This window comes from Mobula hypostoma, chromosome 8, assembly GCF_963921235.1.
Source record: "Mobula hypostoma chromosome 8, sMobHyp1.1, whole genome shotgun sequence".
NCBI lineage: Eukaryota > Metazoa > Chordata > Chondrichthyes > Myliobatiformes > Myliobatidae > Mobula > Mobula hypostoma.
In genome coordinates this window covers 23637865-23661670 of record NC_086104.1, presented here as the reverse complement: position 1 = coordinate 23661670, position 23806 = coordinate 23637865, and the positions used below count along the sequence as shown (strand labels likewise).

The 23806-nt window shown below is 42.6% G+C and overlaps 1 protein-coding gene across 1 annotated transcript in view; it reads right to left on the bottom strand.

The window, feature by feature from the left end:
* Positions 1-23806, bottom strand: part of ryr2a (ryanodine receptor 2a (cardiac)) — an 801439-nt gene that overhangs the window by 146373 nt on the left and 631260 nt on the right. The window contains exons 71-75 of the mRNA XM_063055593.1: positions 23379-23438; positions 21138-21272; positions 17648-17760; positions 11053-11149; positions 7292-7398 (exon numbers count right to left, since the gene is read on the bottom strand). Of these exons, the coding sequence (XP_062911663.1) occupies positions 7292-7398; positions 11053-11149; positions 17648-17760; positions 21138-21272; positions 23379-23438 (512 nt within the window). The remainder of the gene's footprint in view (positions 1-7291; positions 7399-11052; positions 11150-17647; positions 17761-21137; positions 21273-23378; positions 23439-23806) is intronic.

Sequence of the window (23806 nt, the reverse complement as noted above, 5' to 3'; positions counted from 1 at the left end):
TTGTAGACGCTCAGGGACCTCCACATCCTTCACAATGTGCGATCACCGCAAACCACAAAAAGACACAATATTGGAGTTGTGGCCTAACCAGAGCATCATTAAGTTTCAATATAAATTTGTGGCTTTTGTACCATATGAAGCCAAGATCTTACTCTCTCAACATGTTCTGATATTTTCATACATCTATGCACGTAGATCCCTCTGTTCCTGCAGACAATTTAGAACGCCATCACATCCAGGTCAACATCCTATTTCTCAGTGCTGCAATGGCACTAGCTAACATTTCTCTGAGTTAAATTTCATCTTCCACTTTTCGACCCATTCTGCAAGCCCATCTGTGCCCTACTTCAGTCTGTTTAAACTGAAGAGAGTCAGCTGACTGATGCTGTAATCTGGAGCAAAACTAAACAAAGTGCTAGAGGAACTCAGAGAAACGTGACCGGTGATCCAGAACTAAATAGGAAATAGTCCGGCTCTTGGCAATGCGCAGGATCCCAGGGATCTTGGGGTCTGAGTCCATAGGATGTTCAAAGCAGCTGCGCAGGTTGACTGTGGCATATCGTGTATTGGCCTTCATTAATCATGGAATTGAATTTAGGAGCCCAGAGGTAAACCCACCCAGCCAACAAACTTTTCGTCCCTCTTCCCTCTGGGAGAAGGCTCAGGAGCTTGAAGACTCATATGGCCAGATTTGGAAACAGCTTCTTTCCAACTGTGATAAGACTGCTGAATGGATCCTGACCCGGATCTGGGCTGTACCCTCCAAATAACCGGACCTGCATCTCGGTTTTTTTGCACTACCTTACTTTCCATTTTTATATTTTCTATTTATGATTTGCAATTTAAATTTTTAATATTTACTATCAATTTGCACTCCAGGGAGCGGGAAGCACAGAATCAAATACCGCTGTGGTGATGGTACGTTCTAGTATCAATTGTTTGGCAACAATAAAGTGTAAAATATATAAGACCCTGGTCAGACCCTACTTCGAATACTGTGCTCAGTTCTGATTGCCTCACTACAGGAAGGATGTGGAAGCCATAGAAAGGGTGCAGAAGAGATTTACAAGGATGTTGCCTGGATTGGGGAGCATGCCTTATGAAAGCAGGTTGAGTGAACTCGGCCTTTTCTCCTTGGAGCGACAGAGGATGAGAGGATGAGACTTGATAGAGGTGTATAAGATGATGAGAGGCATTGATCGTGTGGATAGTCAGAGGCTTTTTCCCAGGGCTGAAATAGCTGCCACAAGAGGACACAGGTTTAAGGTGTTGGGGAGTAGGTACAGAGGAGATGTCAGGGGTAAGTTTTTTTACACAGAGAGCGGTGAGTGTGTGGAATGGGCTGCCAGTGGCGGTGACGGAGGCAGAAACAATAGGGTCTTTTAAGAGGCTTTTGGACAGGTACATGGAGCTTTGAAAAATAGAGGGCTATGGGTAAAGCCTAGGTAGTTCTAAGGTAGAGACATGTTCGGTACAGCTTTGTGGGCCGAAGGGCCTGTATTGTGCTGTATGCTTTCTATATTTCTATGTTTTTAAAATCCAGTTACTACACAGGGAAGGCTATTTTAAGATTGATACTTTATTGATCCAAAAAGAAATTACAGTGTCACAGTAGTGTAAAGGTGTTACTGCTAATGCTGTAGGTTATTTCATGTACTGGTTTTTCTGAAGAAGCATTGTTTGGGTTATTGTGGGAGATAAGGGATGTTTAGGAATGCGGGTCATCCAATCAGGAAAGTGGAAGGGGAGGAAGGTTCTGGAGAAGGCTGGGATAGCGGTTTTGTGACTGACACCAGTGGTAGGTCTTTGTTTTTGTTTGGTGGTAGATGAAGAGTGAAGATGCTAGAGAGAACTGGTAGCAGGATTCGATCCAGTGGGGAAATACAATTTTAAAAATGCAAACACGAGGAAATCTGCAGATGCTGGAATTTCAAGCAACACACATAAAAGTTGCTGGTGAACGCAGCAGGCCAGGCAGCACCTCTAGGAAGAGGTACAGTCGACGTTTCGGGCTGAGACCCATCGCCTGAAGTTCACCAGCAACTTTTATGTGTGTTGCGGGAAATACGATTCGATGGAGCCCAGGCGCGGAGGTCTGCCGAGGATCGGTGAATATGGCTTTTGGAATATTTGAGCTCCGACTCGTGCACATTTGACTGTTTAATTATAATGGGCCCTTTTGTTTCTTTTTCTTTACTAGCTCTTTGGATAAGTTACCATTCACAAATATACTTCTTTATAATTGTATTCAGTGTGCGATCTGTAATTTTATGCTGACGGGCTGTTTCAGGGCAGTAAATCACACAGCATTCACACACATAGGGGTTTGGGTGGGTGAGACATCCCAGTCTCACAGGTTTGGCAGGACCAAAGTCGTATACACCTTAGACACATGAAACCGGAGAAAAGCGAGTTCATCAACACGGAATCCAGCGGCTGTTAGCGAGAGGCTAACCAGCTGCATTTCCAGACACACCCAGAAAAAGGGGATTTCGGTAGCATTACAAGTGCACAGATATAATTATTAGAAGGGAAGTAAAAAGAATAAAAAATAAGTTACCACAAGCAGTCTAACAGGAGGGGGTCATCCTTCCCTGGCTATAGGTTGACTCATTATAGAGCCTAATGCCAAGGGTAAGAATGTCCTCAGATAGCGCTCTTTGGAGCAGCGCAGTTATCTTCATCTATAACTAAACGTGCTCCTCTGTTCAGCCAAGGTGGCATGCAGAGGGTGAGAAACATTGTCCAGATTTGCCAGGATTTTCCGTGGGGTCCTTTATTCTACCACAGCTTCTAATGTGTTCAGTTTGACTCCCATAACAGAGCCAGCCTTTCTAATTGGTTTATTGAGCCCGTCGGCATCACCCATGTTGATGCCATTGCCCCAGCACACCACCTCATAGAGCAAAAGAAAAGAATTCTATTTGAGGTTAGAGATGGAATCAGATGTACATCTGCTCTGGGAGGGTTTGCAGGCCATTGCTTCCTACAAAGCAAAGCATGACATCATAAATGGCCGAGATGCTTCACTCCATCACCTTAATTGGTCAACAGCAGATGCAATCTCACTGGCAATAGACAATAGACTATAGACAATAGGTGCAGGAGTAGGCCATTCAGCCCTTCGAGCCAGCACCACCATTCATTGTGATCATGGCTGATCATCCACAATCAGTACCCTTTTCCTGCCTTCTCCCCATATCCCTTCACTCCACTATCTTTAAAAGCTCTATCTAACTCTTTTTTGAAAGAATCCAGAGAACTGGCCTCCACTGCCTTCTGAGGCAGAGCATTCCACAGAACCACAACCCTCTATGTGAAAAAGTTTTTCCTCAACTCTGTTCTAAATTGTCTACCCCTTATTCTTAAACTGTGGCCTCTGGTTCTGGACTACCCCAACATCGGGAACATGATTCCTGCCTCCAGCGTGTCCAATCCCTTAATAATCATATATGTTTCAATCAGATCCCTTCTCATCCTTCTAACTTCCAGTGTATACAACCCCTGTCACGCCAATCTTTCAACATATGACAGTCCCGCCATCCCGGGAATTAACCTCGTGAACCTACGCTGCACTCCTTCAATAGCTAGAATGTCCTTCCTCAAATCTGGAGACCAAAACTGTACACAATACTCCAGGTGTGGTCTTACCAGGGCCCTGTACAACTGCAGAAGGACCTCCTTGCTCCTATACTCAACTCCCCTTGTTATGAAGGCCAACATGCCATTAGCTTTCTTCACTGCCTGTTGTAACTGCATACTTACTTTCAGTGACTAATGAACAAGGACACCTAGATCTCTTTGTACTTCCTCTTTTCCTAACTTGACACCATTCAGATAGTAATCTGCCTTCCGGTTCTTGCCCGCCACTCAGCCTTGGATCCCCTATACAATAACCATACCCACATCAGGCTACAGCTCAGCATCATACAGAATCATACACTCATTTCTAATCAACAAGTTCCAAAACCTGGGCCTTTATATCTCCCTCTGCAAATGGATCCTTGACTTCCTTACCAGGAGACCATAGTCTGTCCAGATCAGTAATAGCATTTCCTCCTCCATGACTATCAACACTGGCACACCTTAAGGATGCATGCTTAGCCTACTGCTCCACTCTCTCCGCACCCTCACCATGCGGCTAGGCACAGCTCAGATGCCATTTATAATTTTACTGCCGACACAACTAATGTTGGCAGAATTTCAACTGTGACGAGAAGGCATGCAGGAGCGAGATAGGTCACCTGGCTGAGTGGAGTTGCAAAAACAATCTTGCACTCAGTGTCAGTAAGAACAAGGAACGGATTGTGGTCATCAGGAAAGAGATGTCAAGGAAACACACACCAGCCCTCATAGAGGGATTAGCAGCGGAAAGGGTGAGAAGCTCCAAGTTCCTAGTTGTCAACATCTCTGAAGATTTATCCTGGGCACAATATATTGAGGCAATTATAAAGAAAGCAGGGCAGTGGCTATATTTCATAGAAGCTCGTGGAAAATTGATATGTCACCAAAAACACTCATAAATTTCTGTAGGTAAACCATGGAGAGCATTCCAACTGGTTGTATCACTGTCTGGTGTGGAGGGGCCACCATGCAGGATCACAGAAAGCAGTAAACTCAACCAGCTCCAAAATAGGCACTAGCCTCCTAATGCTGTGTAGGTTGAGATTAGCATCAGAACTCAAGCAGTTTGTCCAACAGCTTGTTTTTTGTAATCAATTGGTATCACACTCCAGATCTGCTTTCAATACCAATATTTGAAATGTTACTGTTTTTCCAATACCTATAAAAACAATGCTCCTTGGACAATGCTCCAGTCTATCATACTTCAGTGTGAAATGAATAGTTCATTGCAATGACTCACTTTTCTGGCCTTCAACTGGCTTTTTTTAAATTTGATTCTCTTAATCCATCACCTTCAGTTTTGCTAACAAGACCTACTTGTGGTAATTTGTCAAATGACCAGAACATTCATTTTATTAGCCTTCTCTGTGATTTCAGTAACAAGTTCAAATACATCTTCAAACATGATTTGCATTTTCATAAACCAAGCTGGTTGAAACTCTCTTAGTCAGTCCCTCATACCCTGTGCAATCAATGAATGCTCCCCCACACTGCTTGGAGATGGGGCTTTGAATACTGAGCAGGCATATCCCCAAGGAGTCTGCACCAATTGTTCCTTATGACTCCCAGACTACAAAGCACTCAAAATTTAGGTCTCCTTTGTTTTCTTCTTCCATCAGCAGACATAGTCTTCGATCTCCATGCAGCAGATGATAATGCAACCTCCACAGCTTTCTGCCCTGTTCTGCAGAGCACCCTCAAACTGAGGCAGCAGCAGAATCTCAACTTCAGCTGACCAGTGGCATTTTTCAGTACAAACCTGATACTCACGGCTGTGTGGCCAGAATTTGCTCGAAATCCATCTGCAAGTTTGCAGATGATACCACTGCAGTGGGATGCATCTCAAAAAGCAATGAGTTGGAGTACAGGGAGGAGGTAGAGAGAAGGAGATAAATAGAGTACAGGAGGGAGACAGTAACATGGTGTCGTGGCAACAACCTTTCCCTCAATGTCGGTAAAACCAGAGTTGCCATTGACTACAGGAAGGTTGGGGAGTGTGGGGACAATTTGTATCGATGCACCGTAGGAAGCATCCTGTCTGGATGGCAATTGGTACATGTGTCAATAAACAAACTGTAGAGAATTGCAGACACAGTGCAGCACATAATGGAAACCAGACCACCAACCCCACTGTATGGACTCCGTCTGTACTTCTTGCTGCCTCAGTCAAGCAACAAGCATAACCAAAGACCTCACCCACCTGGAATTCCCTTTTCTGTCAGGAAGAAGATACAAAAGCCTGAAATCAAGTACCACCAGGCTGAAGGACAGCTTCCATCCCCTGTTATAAGACTATTGAATGCTTCCCTGCGATGATAAGATGGGCTCTTGATCTCACAGTCATTCTTGTTATAACCTTGTACCTTATTGTTACCTTGCTCTCGCTGTTATGTTATGGTTTTAATTTACAGTACCTCAGAGCAGAAGTGATCTGTATGAACAGTAGGTAAGACAAGCTTTTCACTATATATTGGCATACGCAACAATAATAAAACAATTCCAGCCCAATAGTTATGTGGCTCTTGTGTCTACACTCCACTGCTGTAATTAGGAATTCCTTGGTTTCTGAAGCTGAAGGGTAGCCCTTGTTCCCCAAGTTTCATATCAGTGGACAGTGCTGGCTATTGAAAATGTCTGAGAGAGAGAAACAAACTTCCTGTTTACAATAGGGTCTGTTTTAGGGGAACTCATAGGGTCATGAAATGGCCACCAGCTCTCCTGGGAACCCCATGTTAGGGGAAAATACCAGTACTCAATATGGTCATGAAGTGGCTAACAGCTCTCCTGGGAACCCATGTTAGTGGCAAATACCAGTACTCGATATGTCACCAAGCCCCACTGCAATCAAAGGAGACATTTCTGAGTAGGAACTTCGAGGAGCTACTCAGAAATGTCTCCTTTTCCGAGACGTTTGTCTCAGAAGTGAGAAAACTGGCAGAGATCCACGGCTTACAAAGATCTTGTAGCCTCAAGAGCATGGCAAAGATCATTCCACAGAATGTCCATTATCTTAGTGATGAGAGCTTCGGAAACTCCATGCCTTTGAACTCTTTATTTATCAGAGAGGGTGCAGCATAACAGTCACTGCTGTTCAGGTCCGTGCTCCCTGCACCAACACCAATGCCTTCTTATCTCCGCACCTATTTAATTAAGAGTGTTGGGATGCAGCCAGATGAGGTAGTGGGAGATTTAACTAGTCACGGTGAAGAACCTACATTGAATACTGAGAGGAGGAGCTGTCAAAAGGTGAGAACACACATTCTCAAAGTGTGTAAACCAAGCATTACACATCCCACAGATTCAAATGTTTAGGCTTCTTCTACTAGTCATGATTTTGCTTACGTTAGTTTCATTTGGGGGATGGGGGTCAGTTTTTTAAAAAATTTCTTTATCAATCCACAACAATTTCATTTTGCTTTGCCCCATCCTGTCATTTAATCCCTTCCCTCTTCCATTCTATCACAAACCTTCCCTTTTGTTCTCCCCTCCCTCCCTTTCAATCATTTTTGCCTAAAACTAATTACATCTCTGATTAATTTTTTGCTTCTGTTTATTGGTAATTGACCTCAATGAATTATCTTCCTCTCTCCACATCTGCTACATGACCACTTGTATATTTCTAGCAGTTTTGGTTTCAATGCTAATTGAGGAATTTTCTTAAACTTACCATTTTTCTGTCAGAGCCGTTCGACTGAACAAGAGAATGAGTTGGTGAAGAGGGTCAAGTTGTTTGTTCCCCTCCTCCTCTTCCACTGGCTTCTCTCCCCCTGGTTTCTAAGGAAAGAAACAGATAAGCTTCTAAGAAAACTGGAATTCGATTAATGCTTTGTTATTCCAGCACAATACTATAAATACATTTAGATTCCATCTAAAACATTAAAATATGTATTTCACTACACAAAAGTTAAATGTTCGGAAAGCAGCTTCCTGTTCACCAGAAATGTACAGTTTATCAGGGGTGCAGTGCTAGCCGGAGCGCACTGGAACACGTTGGGCACCTCTTTAAGAAAAAAGCCAAAATAAACAAACTAATTAATTAGGTGCCACGCAGGGTGATTTGAGTATCTCGGAAACTGCTGATCTCCTGGGATTTTTACGCACAACAGACTCTAGAGTTTACAAAGAATGGTGCCAAAAATAAAAATAACATCCAGCAAGTGGCTGTGCTGTGAGCAAAAACATCCTGTTAAATCCACTCGCTAGGTGTTTTTTTTGCTTTTGGCACCATTCTTTGTAAACTCCAGAGTCTGTGGTGCGTAAAAATCCCAGGAGATCAGCAGTTCCGAGATACTCAAATCACCCTGGGCAACACCTAATTAATTAGCTTGTTTATTTCAGCTTTTTTCTTAAAGAGGTGCTGGATGCGCTCTGGCTAACACTGCACCCCTTCAGTTTATCTCTGGTAGAACAAACTGCTTTGATTTTTGATGTATGCACGACTTTCCAAACAAAGCTGGGAGCAACAGCAGCTCACCCACCATCTATGAAGAAAGAGCAGAGAAGAGGGGAGTCATTCTTTCCATATAACCATATAACAATTACAGCATGGAAACAGGCCATCTCGGCCCTTCTAGTCCGTGCCGAACTCTTACTCTCACCTAGTCCCAACGACCTGCACTCAGCCCATAACCCTTCATTCCTTTCCTGTCCATATAGCTATCCAATTTAACTTCAAATGACAACATTGAACCTGCCTCAACCACTTCTGCTGGAAGCTCTTTCCACACAGCTACCACTCTCTGAGAAGAGAAGTTCCTCCTCATGTTACCCCTAAACTTTTGCCCTTTAACTCTCAACTCATGTCCTTTTGTTTGAATCTCCCCCACTCTCAATGGAAAAAGCCTATCCACGTCAACTCTATCTATCCCCCTCATAATTTTAAATACCTCTATTAAGTCCCCCCTCAACCTTCTATGCTCCAGAGAGTAAAGACCCAACTTGTTCAACCTTTCTCTGTAACTTAGGAGATGAAACCCAGGTACCATTCTAGTAAATCTTCTCTGTACTCTCTCAATTTTGTTGACATCTTTCCTATAATTCGCTGACCGGAACAGTACACAATACAAATTTGGCCTTACCAATGCCTTGTACAATTTCAACATTACATCCCATCTCCTATACTCAATGCTCTGATTTATAAAGGCCACACACCAAAAGCTTTCTTCACCACCCTATCCACATGAGATTCCACCTTCAGGGAACTATGCACCATTATTCCTAGATCCCTCTGTTCTACTGCATTCTTCAATGCCCTACCATTTACCATGTATGTCCTATTTTGATTAGTCCTGCCAAAATGTAGCACCTTACAATTATCAGCATTAAACTCCATCTGCCATCTTTCAGCCCACTCTTCTAACTGGCCTAAATCTCTCTGCAAGCTTTGAAAACCTACTTCATTATCCACAACTCCACCTATCTTAGTATCATCTGCATACTTACTAATCCAATTTACCACCCCATCATCCAGATCATTAATGTATATGACAAACAACATTGGACCCAGTGCAGATCCCACTTCTGAAGAGAGTTCTGAATCTTAGCTTTGTCTCTCATGTCCTTGCTCTCTGATTAGGAGGTGTCTAACTTTTATTTATTTTTGATTCATGCTAATTTGTTCTTTATTAGCTTTACACATCACTTCAAATTAATACCTGCACCCCAACCCATTACAGCTTCTTCCTCTAAAAGGTCCAATGCCTTTTACTTGTAGTTCCTTCGGATGTGAACATTGTGAGCAAGGCTGGCACTCACTGACTTCCTCAGATGCAGTTCAAAAATTGTTGAGTTGTTTTCTTGCTTCTTCTGAGTAGTTGTCATTGGAACAGAACAGTACACAACCATCAGCCCAGCTATGAGGCCCTCCACTGGTCAGGTTCAACTGTGGATATCACATCTTAGCTCTCTATGTGATATGCAAGCCAGTATGACATGGAGAGCAAGCTGATGCCCATGTAGCAGGGTCCACCTCTCCATGCAGCTGATGAATCCAAGGGAACAGCAGAGACTGATACAATTTGGCACCCATGGTATCGCATGAGTTGCCATTCAGCATTGAACTCAATGTAGGACTGTAGAAACGGTCCCACTGGGCTTTGTGGCTAAGCCACATGTGAAGGCCAGGAGCTGGACTTGGTTGTCAGAGGCTTTTTGAGATGCACACCAATGGGAGAATTTAATAGGGAGTGCGAGCTTGTCCCCCATTACCACCCACAGCTATAACAACCTTAAGGAACCACAGCTCACCTATAAGCTTATGATAAAGTGAAAATCATGGATGAAAAAGCTGAAGTAGTTTCAGCATGCTATGTTGCCCCAAGGAGTTCCTGTGGCTCATATCCTCAGGATGAGACTGTTATCCTCCAACAGCCATAACTGTTTTTCTTTATCATTGAAACTGATGGAAAGTTTAGTCCGCAATTCTCTTTGACAGCCTTAATAGGCACTTCGATACTATACTTGGTCAATGCTGCCCCGAAATGAAGAACAGTTCCATTTGAAAACGCAAACATGAGGAATTCTGCAGATGCTGGAAATTCAAGCAACACACATCAAAGTTGCTGGTGAACGCAGCAGGCCAGGCAGCATCTCACCTTAAGAATTTGGTCCAAGTGTGTAACAAGACCTTGGGCAAAATTCAGTCTGAACATCACTGAGCAACATTTGTTTTAATATTTCTTCTGTTCCTTTGCAAACGATCACGTGGGATCTGACTGGTCCAATTTGCCTTACTTTTTGTCAATGAGGTATACATTGGCAGTCTTCCATATTTTAGTTGCAAAAACAACTTTGCTGGACACACAGTGACAAGTTCTCACTGTTGCGCCCAAGATGTTGTAGAGATCTGTATAATTTTACCTGTCATTCTCCATACCACATGGAGACCCTTCCTCTTTCCCATTAATCGTGAAGATATCCTGGAATATGCTGCTGCGGTAAAGGGATCATATGCAAGCAAGTGACCGATGTGACTGATCTGTTCAGAGATTCCAACTCGCAAGGGTGCTGTTAGTAACCTTTCTGTAAAATTGTGATTGTACAGAGAAGCTCTAAATCAATTTTAGTAAATGAAAACATCCTCCTTCAACATCGCTGTACGATCTTCACAGTGTCATTAATATATTTGCCTGAAATTTCATCATTTACCACCTAACAGATGTTATGTCCTATATCTTACACAATAACGCCATAGATAGCCTTTTGTTATGTCAACCTACTTCCTGAAATCCAGGATCAAAATGGTGGATGCACATATCAAGCAGTAATCTCTGTGGGAAGTGTTTACTGTAGATAAATAAGTGGTGATGGAAAAATAATCACGCTGAGAAGAGAATAATCTTTCAGCATGGTATGCTTTATATTTCTAACGTTTTATTGTATTTCATGCAAATCCAGCTCCACAGGAATCAACCACAAAGTGTTACTCACAGCTATATCTTCTATTAGCTTATCTTCAAAATAATGTTCCTCGGTTTCAATCCATGATTTCTCATACCCTTGGAGGAAGAGATTGACAGCTCGATGCCTGAAGAAGAATAATCCAGTGACCGTGTTACTTGCTTTACTTAATGCATCAGATCTGGATATCATTGCCATTAACATTAAACTGATTAACAAAATAAATGTTGTTAGTGAAGGCCCTCTTTGTAACACTTCCCTGTCAACTAACACCATCTGTTGCAATGAGTTTGAACCATTTACCACCTCAAGCTAGATTTTTTTATCTGCTTCAATCAGGGTCAATTTTAATAATAGAGAAAATGTGTATGCCAACATAAATTGGCTATTAATCTCACATCTAAATTTAGGTTTGTAAATGTATTTTTATAATTACACAGCATTTACATTTGTTCTTCTAAAATATATTCTAAGCTATATTGACTGTTGTATATTTTACTGTACATACTGTTTGTTACACAGTACCATAATTTGCACATTGCACATTCAGATGGAGACGTAACGTAAAGATTTTTACCCCTCATGCACATGAAGGGTGTAAGAAATAAAGTCAATTCAATTAGTGAAATATGAAACATGCCTGTGCAAGAAAACTTGACCATGAATATTTGACATCAACAGCATGGAGTTTGAGGAGATTTATTTCGTCACCTGAAAAACTCGAAAGCTTCTGCAGAACATTCTGACTGGCTCCATCACTGTCTGATATGGGGGGGGGGGGTGCAGGGAGAAGAAGGCTACTGCACAGAACCATAGCAGGCTGCAAAGAATTGTCAAATTAGTCAGCTCCATCATGGGTACTAACCTTCGTAGTATCCGAGACATCTGCAAGGAGCAGTGCCTCAGAAAAGCAGCTTCAAACGTCAAGGACCCCCACCCACCCAGGACATGCCCTCATCTTTTTGTTACCGTCAGGAAGGAGGTTCAGAAGCCTGAAGACAAATACTCAGTGATTCAGCTTCCTCCCTTCTGCCACCCAATTTCTAAATGGACATTGAGCCGATGAACACTACCTCACTGTCTGTCTGTCTAGGTACCATATCCGAAGTGGACTTTGGTGTCCGTGGTTTTCCATACAGATCTATCCTTCGTTTTTTTGGATGACTTCCATTTCCTCGATGTGTAGCCACCTGGCTATGCTTTTGATGTACATAAGCCGAGGTCTTACTACCTCACTACTTTTTTAAAATTTCTGTTTTTTGTACTACTTCTCTTAATGTAACAATTGAATACACACACACACACATATATATATATATATACACACTTACTGTAATTCAGATCTTTTTTGTTCATTTATCATGTATTGCATTGTACAGCTGCTACAAAGTTAACAAATTTCACAAGAGGACAGTGATATTAAACCTGATTCTGATCTGCTATCCAGCAGACAAAGATGATGTCTGAAATGGCATTTAACATGTTCTGGACGCAGTGCCTCCAGTCAGGTATTTGACAAGGTAGGCTCATCCAGTAGTTCAAAGTTCATGGGATACATGATGGCTAATTGAATCCAAAATTGGTTTGATAGCCGGAGATAAAGTGTAGTGGTGTAGAGATGCTTTCCTGGTTGGTGATCAGTATTGTATTGCAGAGATAGCTGCTGGTACTGTTGTCTGCAATATATATTAACAACTAGCATGTGAACACAGCAGATGTGATTGGTAAGTTTGTGGATGACATAAAGTTGATGGTGTGGATAATGAGGAAGGCTGTCTAAGCTTACAACATCCTCAATGACCTGCTTTCTAGGCACACATTTGCTTTATTCAAATTCAAGCTCTATCTCCTGCAAGAGGACCTCAACCTTACCATAGGATTTAGAGGCTTGCATGCCCCAATAACCCAGAGAACTATGTTGGCTGATGTCAGGGACTTGTACTTTGGCTCTTAGTAGGATCACCAATGCCAAAAGGTCAAAGGGTCGAGGCCAGACTAAGAGTGGTCAACCAGTCCTCCAGGTTCAGGGGTTCAGCTCAGTTAACTACCCTGACTGGTCAAAAAACAATTGTTACAGAAACATCAATGAAGAATCCTTCTATACAGATAGAGTTGGAGGGCCTTTATTACTGCCCAAAACACCAGTGCTGCAAAGGGCAGGAAGTAAGCAAGCTTCATCTCCATAAACTGTTCTTGGCTTTCTTAGCCCCACTTCTTGCTGGGAGAGTTAATGAGGGGTTAAAGTAGATCGTTAAGGGATGTTGATCAACAGAGGGACCTTGAGGTTGAAGTCCACTGTTTCCTCAAAGAGGCAATGGATGTGGATAGGGTTGTGAAGAAGGCATATTGCATGCATGCCTTCTTAGGTCAAGGCATAGAATATAAATGTTGGGATATTATTATGCAAATTTACAAAACACCACTGTAGTTAGACTGCATGGAGTAGAGTATGCAGTTCTGTTTGCCAGACTCTATTGACGGGGGCTTCACAGGCTAAGTCTGTATTCAATTGCCCATCCCTAATTGTCCTTTAGGTTGTGGTGGAGAGTTGCCCCATTGATTGACTACAGTCCTTGAGGTGTGGGTGTACTATTAGGTCCATGAGATCGCACTGTCCAAGCTGCTGTGAAGAGTGAGCGGTGCTATTTACCTGCACCTGCTCTTTGTGAATGAGAACCCGAATGACCTGATTTCCAACCCCACATTTGCTTTACTCCACTGCAAGCTTTAACTGCATGAACTGACTTGATTTCTCAGCCCCACTTCGAGCGTAGCATTACTGGGAGAGTTAACAAGGGCGAGCACCGGATGCATTGTAAAAATAACACTTAACAAAGCTTAAACAACAGGAATTCTGCAGATGCTGGAAATTCAAGCAACATACATCAAAGTTGCTGGTGAACGCAGCAGGCCAAGCAGCATCTATAGGAAGAGGCGCAGTCGACGTTTCAGGCCGAGACCCTTCGTCAGGACTAACTGAAGGAAGAGTGAGTAAGGGATTTGAAAGCTGGAGGCAGAGGGGGAGATGCAAAATGATAGGAGAAGACAGGAGGGGGAGGGATAGAGCCGAGAGCTGGACAGGTGATAGGCAAAAGGGGATACGAGAGGATCATGGGACAGGAGGCCTAGGGAGAAAGACGGGGGGGGGTGACCCAGAGGATGGGCAAGAGGTATATTCAGAGGGACAGAGGGAGAAAAAGGAGAGTGAGAGAAAGAATGTGTGCATAAAAAGGAGTAACAGCTGGGGTACGAGGGGGAGGTGGGGCCTAGCGGAAGTTAGAGAAGTCAATGTTCGTGCCATCAGGTTGGAGGCTACCCAGACGGAATATAAGGTGTTGTTCCTCCAACCTGAGTGTGGCTTCATCTTTACAGTAGAGGAGGCCGTGGATAGACATGTCAGAATGGGAATGGGATGTGGAATTAAAATGTGTGGCCACTGGGAGATCCTGCTTTCTCTGGCGGACAGAGCGTAGATGTTCAGCAAAGCGGTCTCCCAGTCTGCATCGGGTCTCACCAATATATAAAAGGCCACATCGGGAGCACCGGACGCAGTATATCACCCCAGTCGACTCACAGGTGAAGTAATGCCTCACCTGGAAGGACTGTTTGGGGCCCTGAATGGTGGTAAGGGAGGAAGTGTAAGGGCATGTGTAGCACTTGTTCCGCTTACACGGATAAGTGCCAGGAGGGAGATCAGTGGGGAGGGATGGGGGGGACGAATGGACAAGGGAGTTGTGTAGGGAGCGATCCCTGCGGAATGCAGAGAGAGGGGGGGAGGGAAAGATGTGCTTAGTGGTGGGATCCCGTTGGAGGTGGCGGAAGTTACGGAGAATAATATGTTGGACCCGGAGGCTGGTGGGGTGGTAGGTGAGGACCAGGGGAACCCTATTCCTAGTGGGGTGGTGGGAGGATGGAGTGAGAGCAGATGTACGTGAAATGGGGGAGATGCGTTTAAGAGCAGAGTTGATAGTGGAGGAAGGGAAGCCCCTTTCTTTAAAAAATGAAGACATCTCCCTCGTCCTAGAATGAAAAGCCTCATCCTGAGAGCAGATGCGGCGGAGACGGAGGAATTGCGAGAAGGGGATGGCGTTTTTGCAAGAGACAGGGTGAGAAGAGGAATAGTCCAGATAGCTGTGAGAGTCACCTCCACTTCCAACGGGATCCCACCACTAAGCACATCTTTCCCTCCCCCGCCTCTCTCTGCATTCCGCAGGGATCGCTCCCTACACAACTCCCTTGTCCATTCGTCCCCCCCATCCCTCCCCACTGATCTCCCTCCTGGCACTTATCCGTGTAAGCGGAACAAGTGCTACACATGCCCTTACACTTCCTCCCTTACCACCATTCAGGGCCCCAAACAGTCCTTCCAGGTGAGGCATCACTTCACCTGTGAGTCGACTGGGGTGATATACTGCGTCCGGTGCTCCCGATGTGGCCTTTTATATATTGGTGAGACCCGACGCAGACTGGGAGACCGCTTTGCTGAACATCTACGCTCTGTCTGCCAGAGAAAGCAGGATCTCCCAGTGGCCACACATTTTAATTCCACATCCCATTCCCATTCTGACATGTCTATCCACGGCCTCCTCTACTGTAAAGATGAAGCCACACTCAGGTTGGAGGAACAACACCTTATATTCCGTCTGGGTAGCCTCCAACCTGATGGCATGAACATTGACTTCTCTAACTTCTGCTAGGCCCCACCTCCCCCTCGTACCCCAGCTGTTACTCCTTTTTATGCACACATTCTTTCTCTCACTCTCCTTTTTCTCCCTCTGTCCCTCTGAATATACCTCTTGCCCATCCTCTGGGTCACCCCCCCCCCCGTCTTTCTCCCTAGGCCTCCTGTCCCATGATCCTCTCGTATCCCCTTTTGCCTATCACCTGTCCAGCTCTCGGCTCTACCCCTCCCCCTCCTGTCTTCTCCTATCATTTTGCATCTCCCCCTCCCCCTCCAGCTTTCAAATCCCTTACTCACTCTTCCTTCAGTTAGTCCTGACGAAGGGTCTCGGCCTGAAACGTCAACTGCGCCTCTTCCTATAGATGCTGCTTGGCCTGCTGCGTTCACCAGCAACTTTGATGTATGTTACTTAACAAAGCTTGCACAGCAATGTACGGGTGATTCATTCTGCATCCAAGAAGGCAGAGGCACTAAGTACAATGAAAATGCTACTGGTTGCTGCTGATGGTGTCATGAATCCTGAATGATGAAGCCTGTCTCTATGAGAAAAACCCAGACTGTCAGTCGTTGGGGGATCATCATAGGGGCAATGACTTTTGCTCTCTTAAAATATCATTATTCCCTTATTCCTGCTATTATCACCTTCTCAGCCACTTACACAATCAATACCTTTTTCATACTAATCCAAGAGATGTGGACAACAATAGCAAAGCCAGCATTGATTGTCCATCCAGAACTGAAGAGGCAGTTCCAAGTCGATCACGTATACACCAAACCAGGTAAGGATAATTGATACATTTCCTTCCCTTAGGTGAATCAGGCGGGGTTATTACAACAATACAGCAGTTCATGGTTACCATTAGTTGCACTTATTTTTGCACTTAAATTCCCCATCTGCCATGATGGATTTCAAACTTGTATCAGTGAACTAATGATTCAGAGCTTTAGCTGTTAATCCACTCTGGCACTACCACATCTACAGCTTTCTATACCCACCAAAAATATTCTAAATCACTGCCACCTAAATCGAAATAGACTTTCCCATCGCCAGTGTTAGAAACTCAATTTATAAACCTTACATTGGCGTTATCAAGAAGATCCCTTGTATTCTTGGTGCCCATTACTAGCTTCTCATGCCTTGCACTCCTCTCTTCCCAGGCCATGCCCTCTTCTCATTACTGCCATCAGGGCGGAGGTACAGAAGCCTGAAGGCCAACACTCAGAGATTCAGGAATAGCATCTTCCCCTCTGCCATCAGATTTCTGAATGGACATTGAACCTGTGAAAACCACCTCACTACTTTTTTGTCTCTTTCTGCACTATGTATTTGACTTTTAAATAAATATATATACTTCTTACTGTAATATACAGTTTTTACTATAGTGCATTGCAATACACCGCTGCCACATCACAAGAAATTTCATGACACGTGCCAGTGATATTAAACCTGATTCTCATTCTGAATTCACAGTCTCCATCCTCATTTATAAATCCCCCCAAGGTCTTGGCCAACCGATGTATTGCCAGCTTCATGAACCCACATCCAAGATTCTTCCTAATGAGACTCCTACAACAGTTTCCTATAGATTCCTCATCTCTCTCTTCCCCCTTTAATGGCTGGATCTTCAATCACTCTCAATTCCTAGAACATTGCATAGCTACCTTTGACTCATAACTTCTTCTGTGATTCCAGAAAAGTCTTTTGAACATCCATTTCATCACCAATCCTGCTGACTTTTCTATATTTAATTTCTATGTGTGAAGTGCTCGAAATTTAGTTAGCTAAATTTGTGCAGGTCAAATAAAAATTGTACTCTTTTGTTACTTGAAGCAAGTACTATCTATTTATAATGTTGTGAATTCTTCCTGGTGCTGCAGAGAAAATACAAAGATTGAATACCAGTTCTCTTATTGGGGTCAAGAGGGAAATAAATCAGTTCCTACCGAGGTAAGTTATAAAGCGGTGCCATCCTGAAGCAGGCCACAACTGCCCGTTTACGTTGCTTGGACAACAGCTTGTGCCAGACAGCTTTTTTAGATCTCTGTGGGTGCTCAACCTGAAATTTTAAGTACAGAGACAAAAGTCAATCTTACTACCACAAACAACAGGAATTCTGCAGATGCTAGAAATTCAAGCAACATACATCAAAGTTGCTGGTGAACGCAGCAGACCAAGCAGCATCTATAGGAAGAGGCGCAGTCGACGTTTCAGGGTCTCGGCCTGAAACGTCGACTGCGCCGCTTACTACCACAGCTGTGTGACTAACTTTGAATGGAATGATAATCAGTTGGCTTAAGCTCCTGAACTGGTCCTCATTGTTCCTGCTGGAATGTGATTGTACAGAGTTTGTCTATGAAGTGATTTACGTATGACAGCTTTGAGCCCAACCAGAGATGAAAGCATTCTGTGCAACATTGGTTTACATTGCATGTTACCTGCTGGTATAGAAATCCTTCAGTTCTTTTCATAAAAGCGATTTTCGCCCATTTCGAACAACATTTTAAAATGGGCTCATAAACATAAAACTGACTTAAAAATGTAGACTTTACACACCTTAGAATTTTGAGTCATATTTGATAAATAATGTTACAGAAGTAAATAAAATAGAAAATGCTAAAGAAAATTTAATTGAAAATGCCATAAACTGAGTCATGGAAATCCTTCCTTCCTAGTGTGTCGAACCAGACAGTCAGCTATTCTTGTCTGGCGCATAGTGTCAGGACTGGTCTCCTTTCGGATTAACCGGGTCACGATATGGACGTTCCTGACTCAATCCTTTTTTTATGAGGCCAAGTGGCTAGCTCGACGCTCAACCCGGCACAGATGGAAAGCGTGCTCGGGGGGTGGGCCAACTTGGATTCGAACTCGGGAGCCTTCGCTCCGAAGTCCAGTGCTGATGCCACTGCGCCACCAGCCGGCGTCATGGAAATAACACAAAGCGTTCTGCTTTTGAAATAATCTAGAGGTAAATATTGATTTCATGTAGTAATGAATACTAAGGTTCCCATTAAGGCATTCCCAATAATGAGAAGGTGTGTCAGAGTATAAAGTCAGAGAAGGGCAGACTGGATGGGGAATATTAGTATTCATTACCACATGAAGTCAATATGTTTAACAACAATTCAAATGTTACCTCTAGACTATTTCAAAAGCAGAATGTCATACACAAGCATTCTGCTTTTGAAATAGTCTAGAGGTAACTTCTGAATTGTTGTTAAACATACTGATTTTATGTAGTAATGAATGCTACTGTTCCCCATCCATTCTGCCCTTCTCTGACTTTATACTCTGACACACCTTCTCATTATTGGGAATGATAGATTTAAATCAGGAATAAATCTGAAAAATGCTGGAGATACCCATCAGGTCAGGTAGCATCTATAGAGAGAGAAACAGCTACCTTATCAGTTCTCTATGACCTTTCTTCAGTACTGGGAAATGTTGTAGGTTCTGGACAAATGAAGGCGGCTTGAAGAGAATGGAAGGGAGGAGGAAGACCAGTAGAAATTGAACGGCACATGTTGTGGTGCTGGCAACTAAAATGATTATAAACCTTCATTTTTGGACTGAAGTCAGGAAATGTCCTCCTGATAGGAGGGCTGCATGTGCAATGCTTAGATACAGTTGGGCAGAGTTTGGGACTGGATGATTGAGATGGGCTGAAAGGCCTTTGTCACTTGTTCACAATCCAACATTTTCCACTGTGTACATATTTTCAGAAAAATCCTTTGATGCAGATGATGGAATTGGGAGTGGTAATGATGTGGTCATCCTAAAAACACCATTGTGCTTCATACACCTAATTTCCTCCCCTACAATCACCATTCTCCTGTTCCTATTGCCATTTCCAAACACCATTGGACATATAAGATCAAAATCTCTGTCAAAGAAAGCTATGTCATTGGGGGTTTACGCTGGAATTTTATAAATGAATAGCCAACTCAAATAGAATACAATGCAATGATTAGTCTGATCCATAGGCTGCACATTCTTTAATCATTTGTTGAAGGCATGAAAATTTTAAAAAACACTCTAGTTGCCAAATGGTCTTCCCAGCTATTACAAACAAAAAACAAACTTCAAGAAGAATTCAGCAGGTCAAGGAACATTTGTGGAAACAAAAGAGATGTGTTGATGTTGCAGGTCAAGAATCTGCATAGAATTGGTGGATGAGTGGGTGAGAGGGAGAGAGGGAGAGAGGAAAAAGAAAGATGTAAAACTGTGGGGGGAATAGGACAGAAGCTGGTGGGTGATAGGTGGAACCAGATGGGGGAATGAGGAGTGCCACAAAATGTGAATAGAAAGAGAGACAGAGAACAAGAGGATTGATGGAAGTGGGAAGGGAACACAGGATGTAAGCTTTTCCTGTAACCCTGCATCTGTACCTCAATGAGGTCCGTGCCTAACATGATACTGAGCTCTTCTTCCTTCATCTCTGCTATACTTGACAGAGCCACCATATGCATTTCCCCCATTTCTCACATGGCTTCTCTCATCTCCCCTTTTCTCAGGCAAAAGAGAGACTGAATTCACATGCACTTCACTTTTCACCTACTAACTTCTGTAACACACCATCCTCCAAGAAGATCCCGCCACCAGTCACATCTTCCTTCCCTCAATCTTTCTGCAGGGATCAATCTCTTATGGATTCCATTGTCCACTCATCTCCACCCATCTAATCCTCCCCATCCTCTGGAATGTTCTCGCTCATTTTCCCCCCTCACTACCATCCAGGAACCTAAACAAAGTTTCCAGGTGAGGCAGAGACTCACATATACCTCTCCCAACCTGGCCTCTACAGTAGTGAAGTCAAATGTAGACCAGACAGAGCACTTACGTTCTGTCTGTAACAGCCATCTCCGGTGGCATGCCGGTTCAACTACCCCCTTCCAATCCCACACCAGTCTGATGCTCTCAACATTCTCCACTGCCATGGTGTGGGTGAATGCAAACAAGGATTAGGTAGCCTGCAGCCCAAGTGAACATTTAATTTTCCAGTTTCAGGTGGCCTTCTGCCCCACCTATGGTCCTTTCACCTCATATTACATCATCTATCAGTTCCTAAGACATGTCCATCGATAGGAAACATTTAGAAGGTTGCATGAATCCTGTTGCACCCTGTTCCCACATGATTAAAATTGGCCACATTTCCTCTTCCCCATCAGCCACCAATAAGTCCTGATGCAAGGCCTTGACCCAAAATTACTTTTGCCTTTGTTGGTTGAGTTCCTCCACCTGTTTTCTTTTTGCTACATATTCCAGAATTGGGAGTCTCTTGTTTCTTCTTCCCTTCCTACCTACTGTCAGCCTCTCCATATCTACCCCCATGCCTTACACAATCATTAGCATCTCCCCACATTACTCTTAATATCCTGCACTGAACGAAGCTGCAGAGGATTTCTGTTCATCATTTACACTAAGTAAGGAACAGACCTGTTCCAAGTGGAAGACCACGTTGGCAATGTCCAGCACACGCACCACTGTTTTCTCCGGGTCAGAGGTATCTTCATTCCGGTTGGGTAGATCTTTGTAAAGGGCCATCTGCCATCTAATGGCAGGATCTTCCAGCTATGGAAAGGAACAAGTGTCAGTTATCACACATCATCCACAAAGCCCAGTATGTTCCTTTTCCAAAGCTCATACATGACTTTCCTTTAGTATAGAATATTTCTAAACCAACATGGAATAAATCTTTCCCGTACTCTAACCAATCACACAATCCACTGCCATTAAAACATAATTACCTCTGATCAACTTAAGTTAAAACAGCAGATTGGCAAAATAGGATGAAAGAAGATCGAGAAAAGGTTTTTTAAACTGTTGTACACATTTCCACAACATGAATATTCTGAAGGTATACCAAGGGTTATGTGATGTCAGTAGTTCAGCTGATAACAGGAGTTTCGAATGGTTTCTGATAATCAAAACATGGAATGCATTCAGATTTTTCATCACAATATTTCTCTAAACAATACAATGTAAAACCAAGGCTATTAAGTGATTGAAATCAATAAGAAACCACAATATCATTTATAAAAATCAGGTGAAAAAGGTAGCCAATACCCATAAATTATTACAAAGCACACAACCCTGGAATCCAAAATATTCAGGTACACAGAAACACTTGCAGAAAAAAAAGATGAAAAAATAGATCACAAAAGAGGTTACAAAGGTTAAAAAAAGGTCACAGAATCCACATTGAGGTTAATATGTAGTATTGGGATTAATGGCATGACACTTTAATTTTTTTACTATTTTGTCCCACTTCAAGGGAGTGTTTTATTTCACTTTGGATATTTCTTGGAACAGGTGTTTCACTGGGTTAATGGCAACTATGTATGTGTCAGCAATACTTGATGGAAAGCATTCCACTGAAAAGCTTCTGCCTGTGAGGAATCAGTCCTCAGAAGGTTAAGGGAAGGAAGCTGGGTGATAAGTGACCTGGAGCTTGCATAATAAATAATTACATAAAAATACACCCTTTTTGGTGATTGTCTTTCAATAGGGTGCTGTAGCTTTAGAGTACATAGTAAATCTGTATTAGCATCTATGTTTGTTTAATTCGTAGACAGCATATCTAAACTGTAACCGATACCTGCATGATTGACCTCTATAAGATATACCATTAAAACATTGGAGACACAAAAATTAAACTAATATATTTGATATACAGCAAACTCTTGTTTTTTTAATCTGTTTTATGGCCTATGTCCTAGAATCTGATTGGTTAACATCAATTTATAAACAAAATTATTCTAAAATAAAAAGCCAAGCATACCCTCTAGTTAAGTGAACTTTTTCTTAATCCAATACTGGAATTTTGTTCTCTAAGAAATGCAATCTAATAATGCACTAATAGATAGAAATGTATGTATTCACTTGTATTTGAACTAAATATTTTATCATATTTAAGTATAAATTCTGACAGTATCTGACTAAAATGCAATCCTTTTTATAAAGATATGTGAAAACCAGGTCTACTGTAAAATAAAATTACACAATTGAACATCAGCACCTCACAGAAGATTGGTGCCATCTCTTTTTATTAGTTACCTATGTAGATTATTCTGACTTCACATTTATCCCACATATCTACAAACAGTTCCTTGTGCCTAAACTAATCATTTACAGTGGTGGTCCCTTCCATTTTCAGGGTTTTATTGGTCTTGCTAGCCAATATCTCAAACCAATTTGACTGGGTCTTTGCCTTGTCATGGGTAAGTGGTCAAAGAGTGAAGTTTGTTTCAGTGGGGATCCAGGAATTCTCGGATTAATGCCGACTGCAGCAAAACACTTTCACAAGGTCAAGCTCTTTTGAATACATGGTCTAGCTAAGAAATGTGGACTTGATTCAGTGAGCTTCAAACTGGATTTGTAAGGTTTGTCATACATCTTGTAAGATTTGTCATGCATCTTTTTCTGAATGACAATTGGTCTCTTCAGCAATTCCTTATAATAAAAGAATAGTCACTCAGAAGTAGCATGCAGGCATGCAGGGGGGAAAGAGTCAAACATGTGTGAATTTAACAGATAAAAGATGTAATCACCAAGCACCATGTTCACTGAAGCATGCTTAAGATCCAAGCTCTAACACTGCAGAGTAAATCAAAGAGTAGCAGTTTTACAACACGCATTAAAACGGCAATTGGCCAGTCAGTCATGCCAGAAACCTACTTTTCCCTGAAGGTGTAGATTATTGCGAATTATTTCTCTAACTTCATCCTCCGTGTCTTTCTGTTTCAAGAATGAAAAAGTCATTAAATTTTAACAAACTACCTTTCACAGATTCACAAAGTCATGCATTTCTCCTTACTTGATCAATAAAACAGTTGCAGTATAATTGGGAGAACAATTAATGATCTTATTTTTTTCAAATACTTGTACATGATGTTTCACATCTTTGAGAATTTTACAGAGATGTGCTCAAACAATAAAAGTCCAGCTGTCAAAATGATAGTCTCTCTCAAGAATTGAAAGAACAAGAATATGTCTAATATTATTTGTCATTTCACACAAAGGGTTATTAGTGAGCTATACCCGTTATTTATATATACCAGCTATACACAAGATATACCAGCTGGTAGAGTGGTGTCACAGCAACA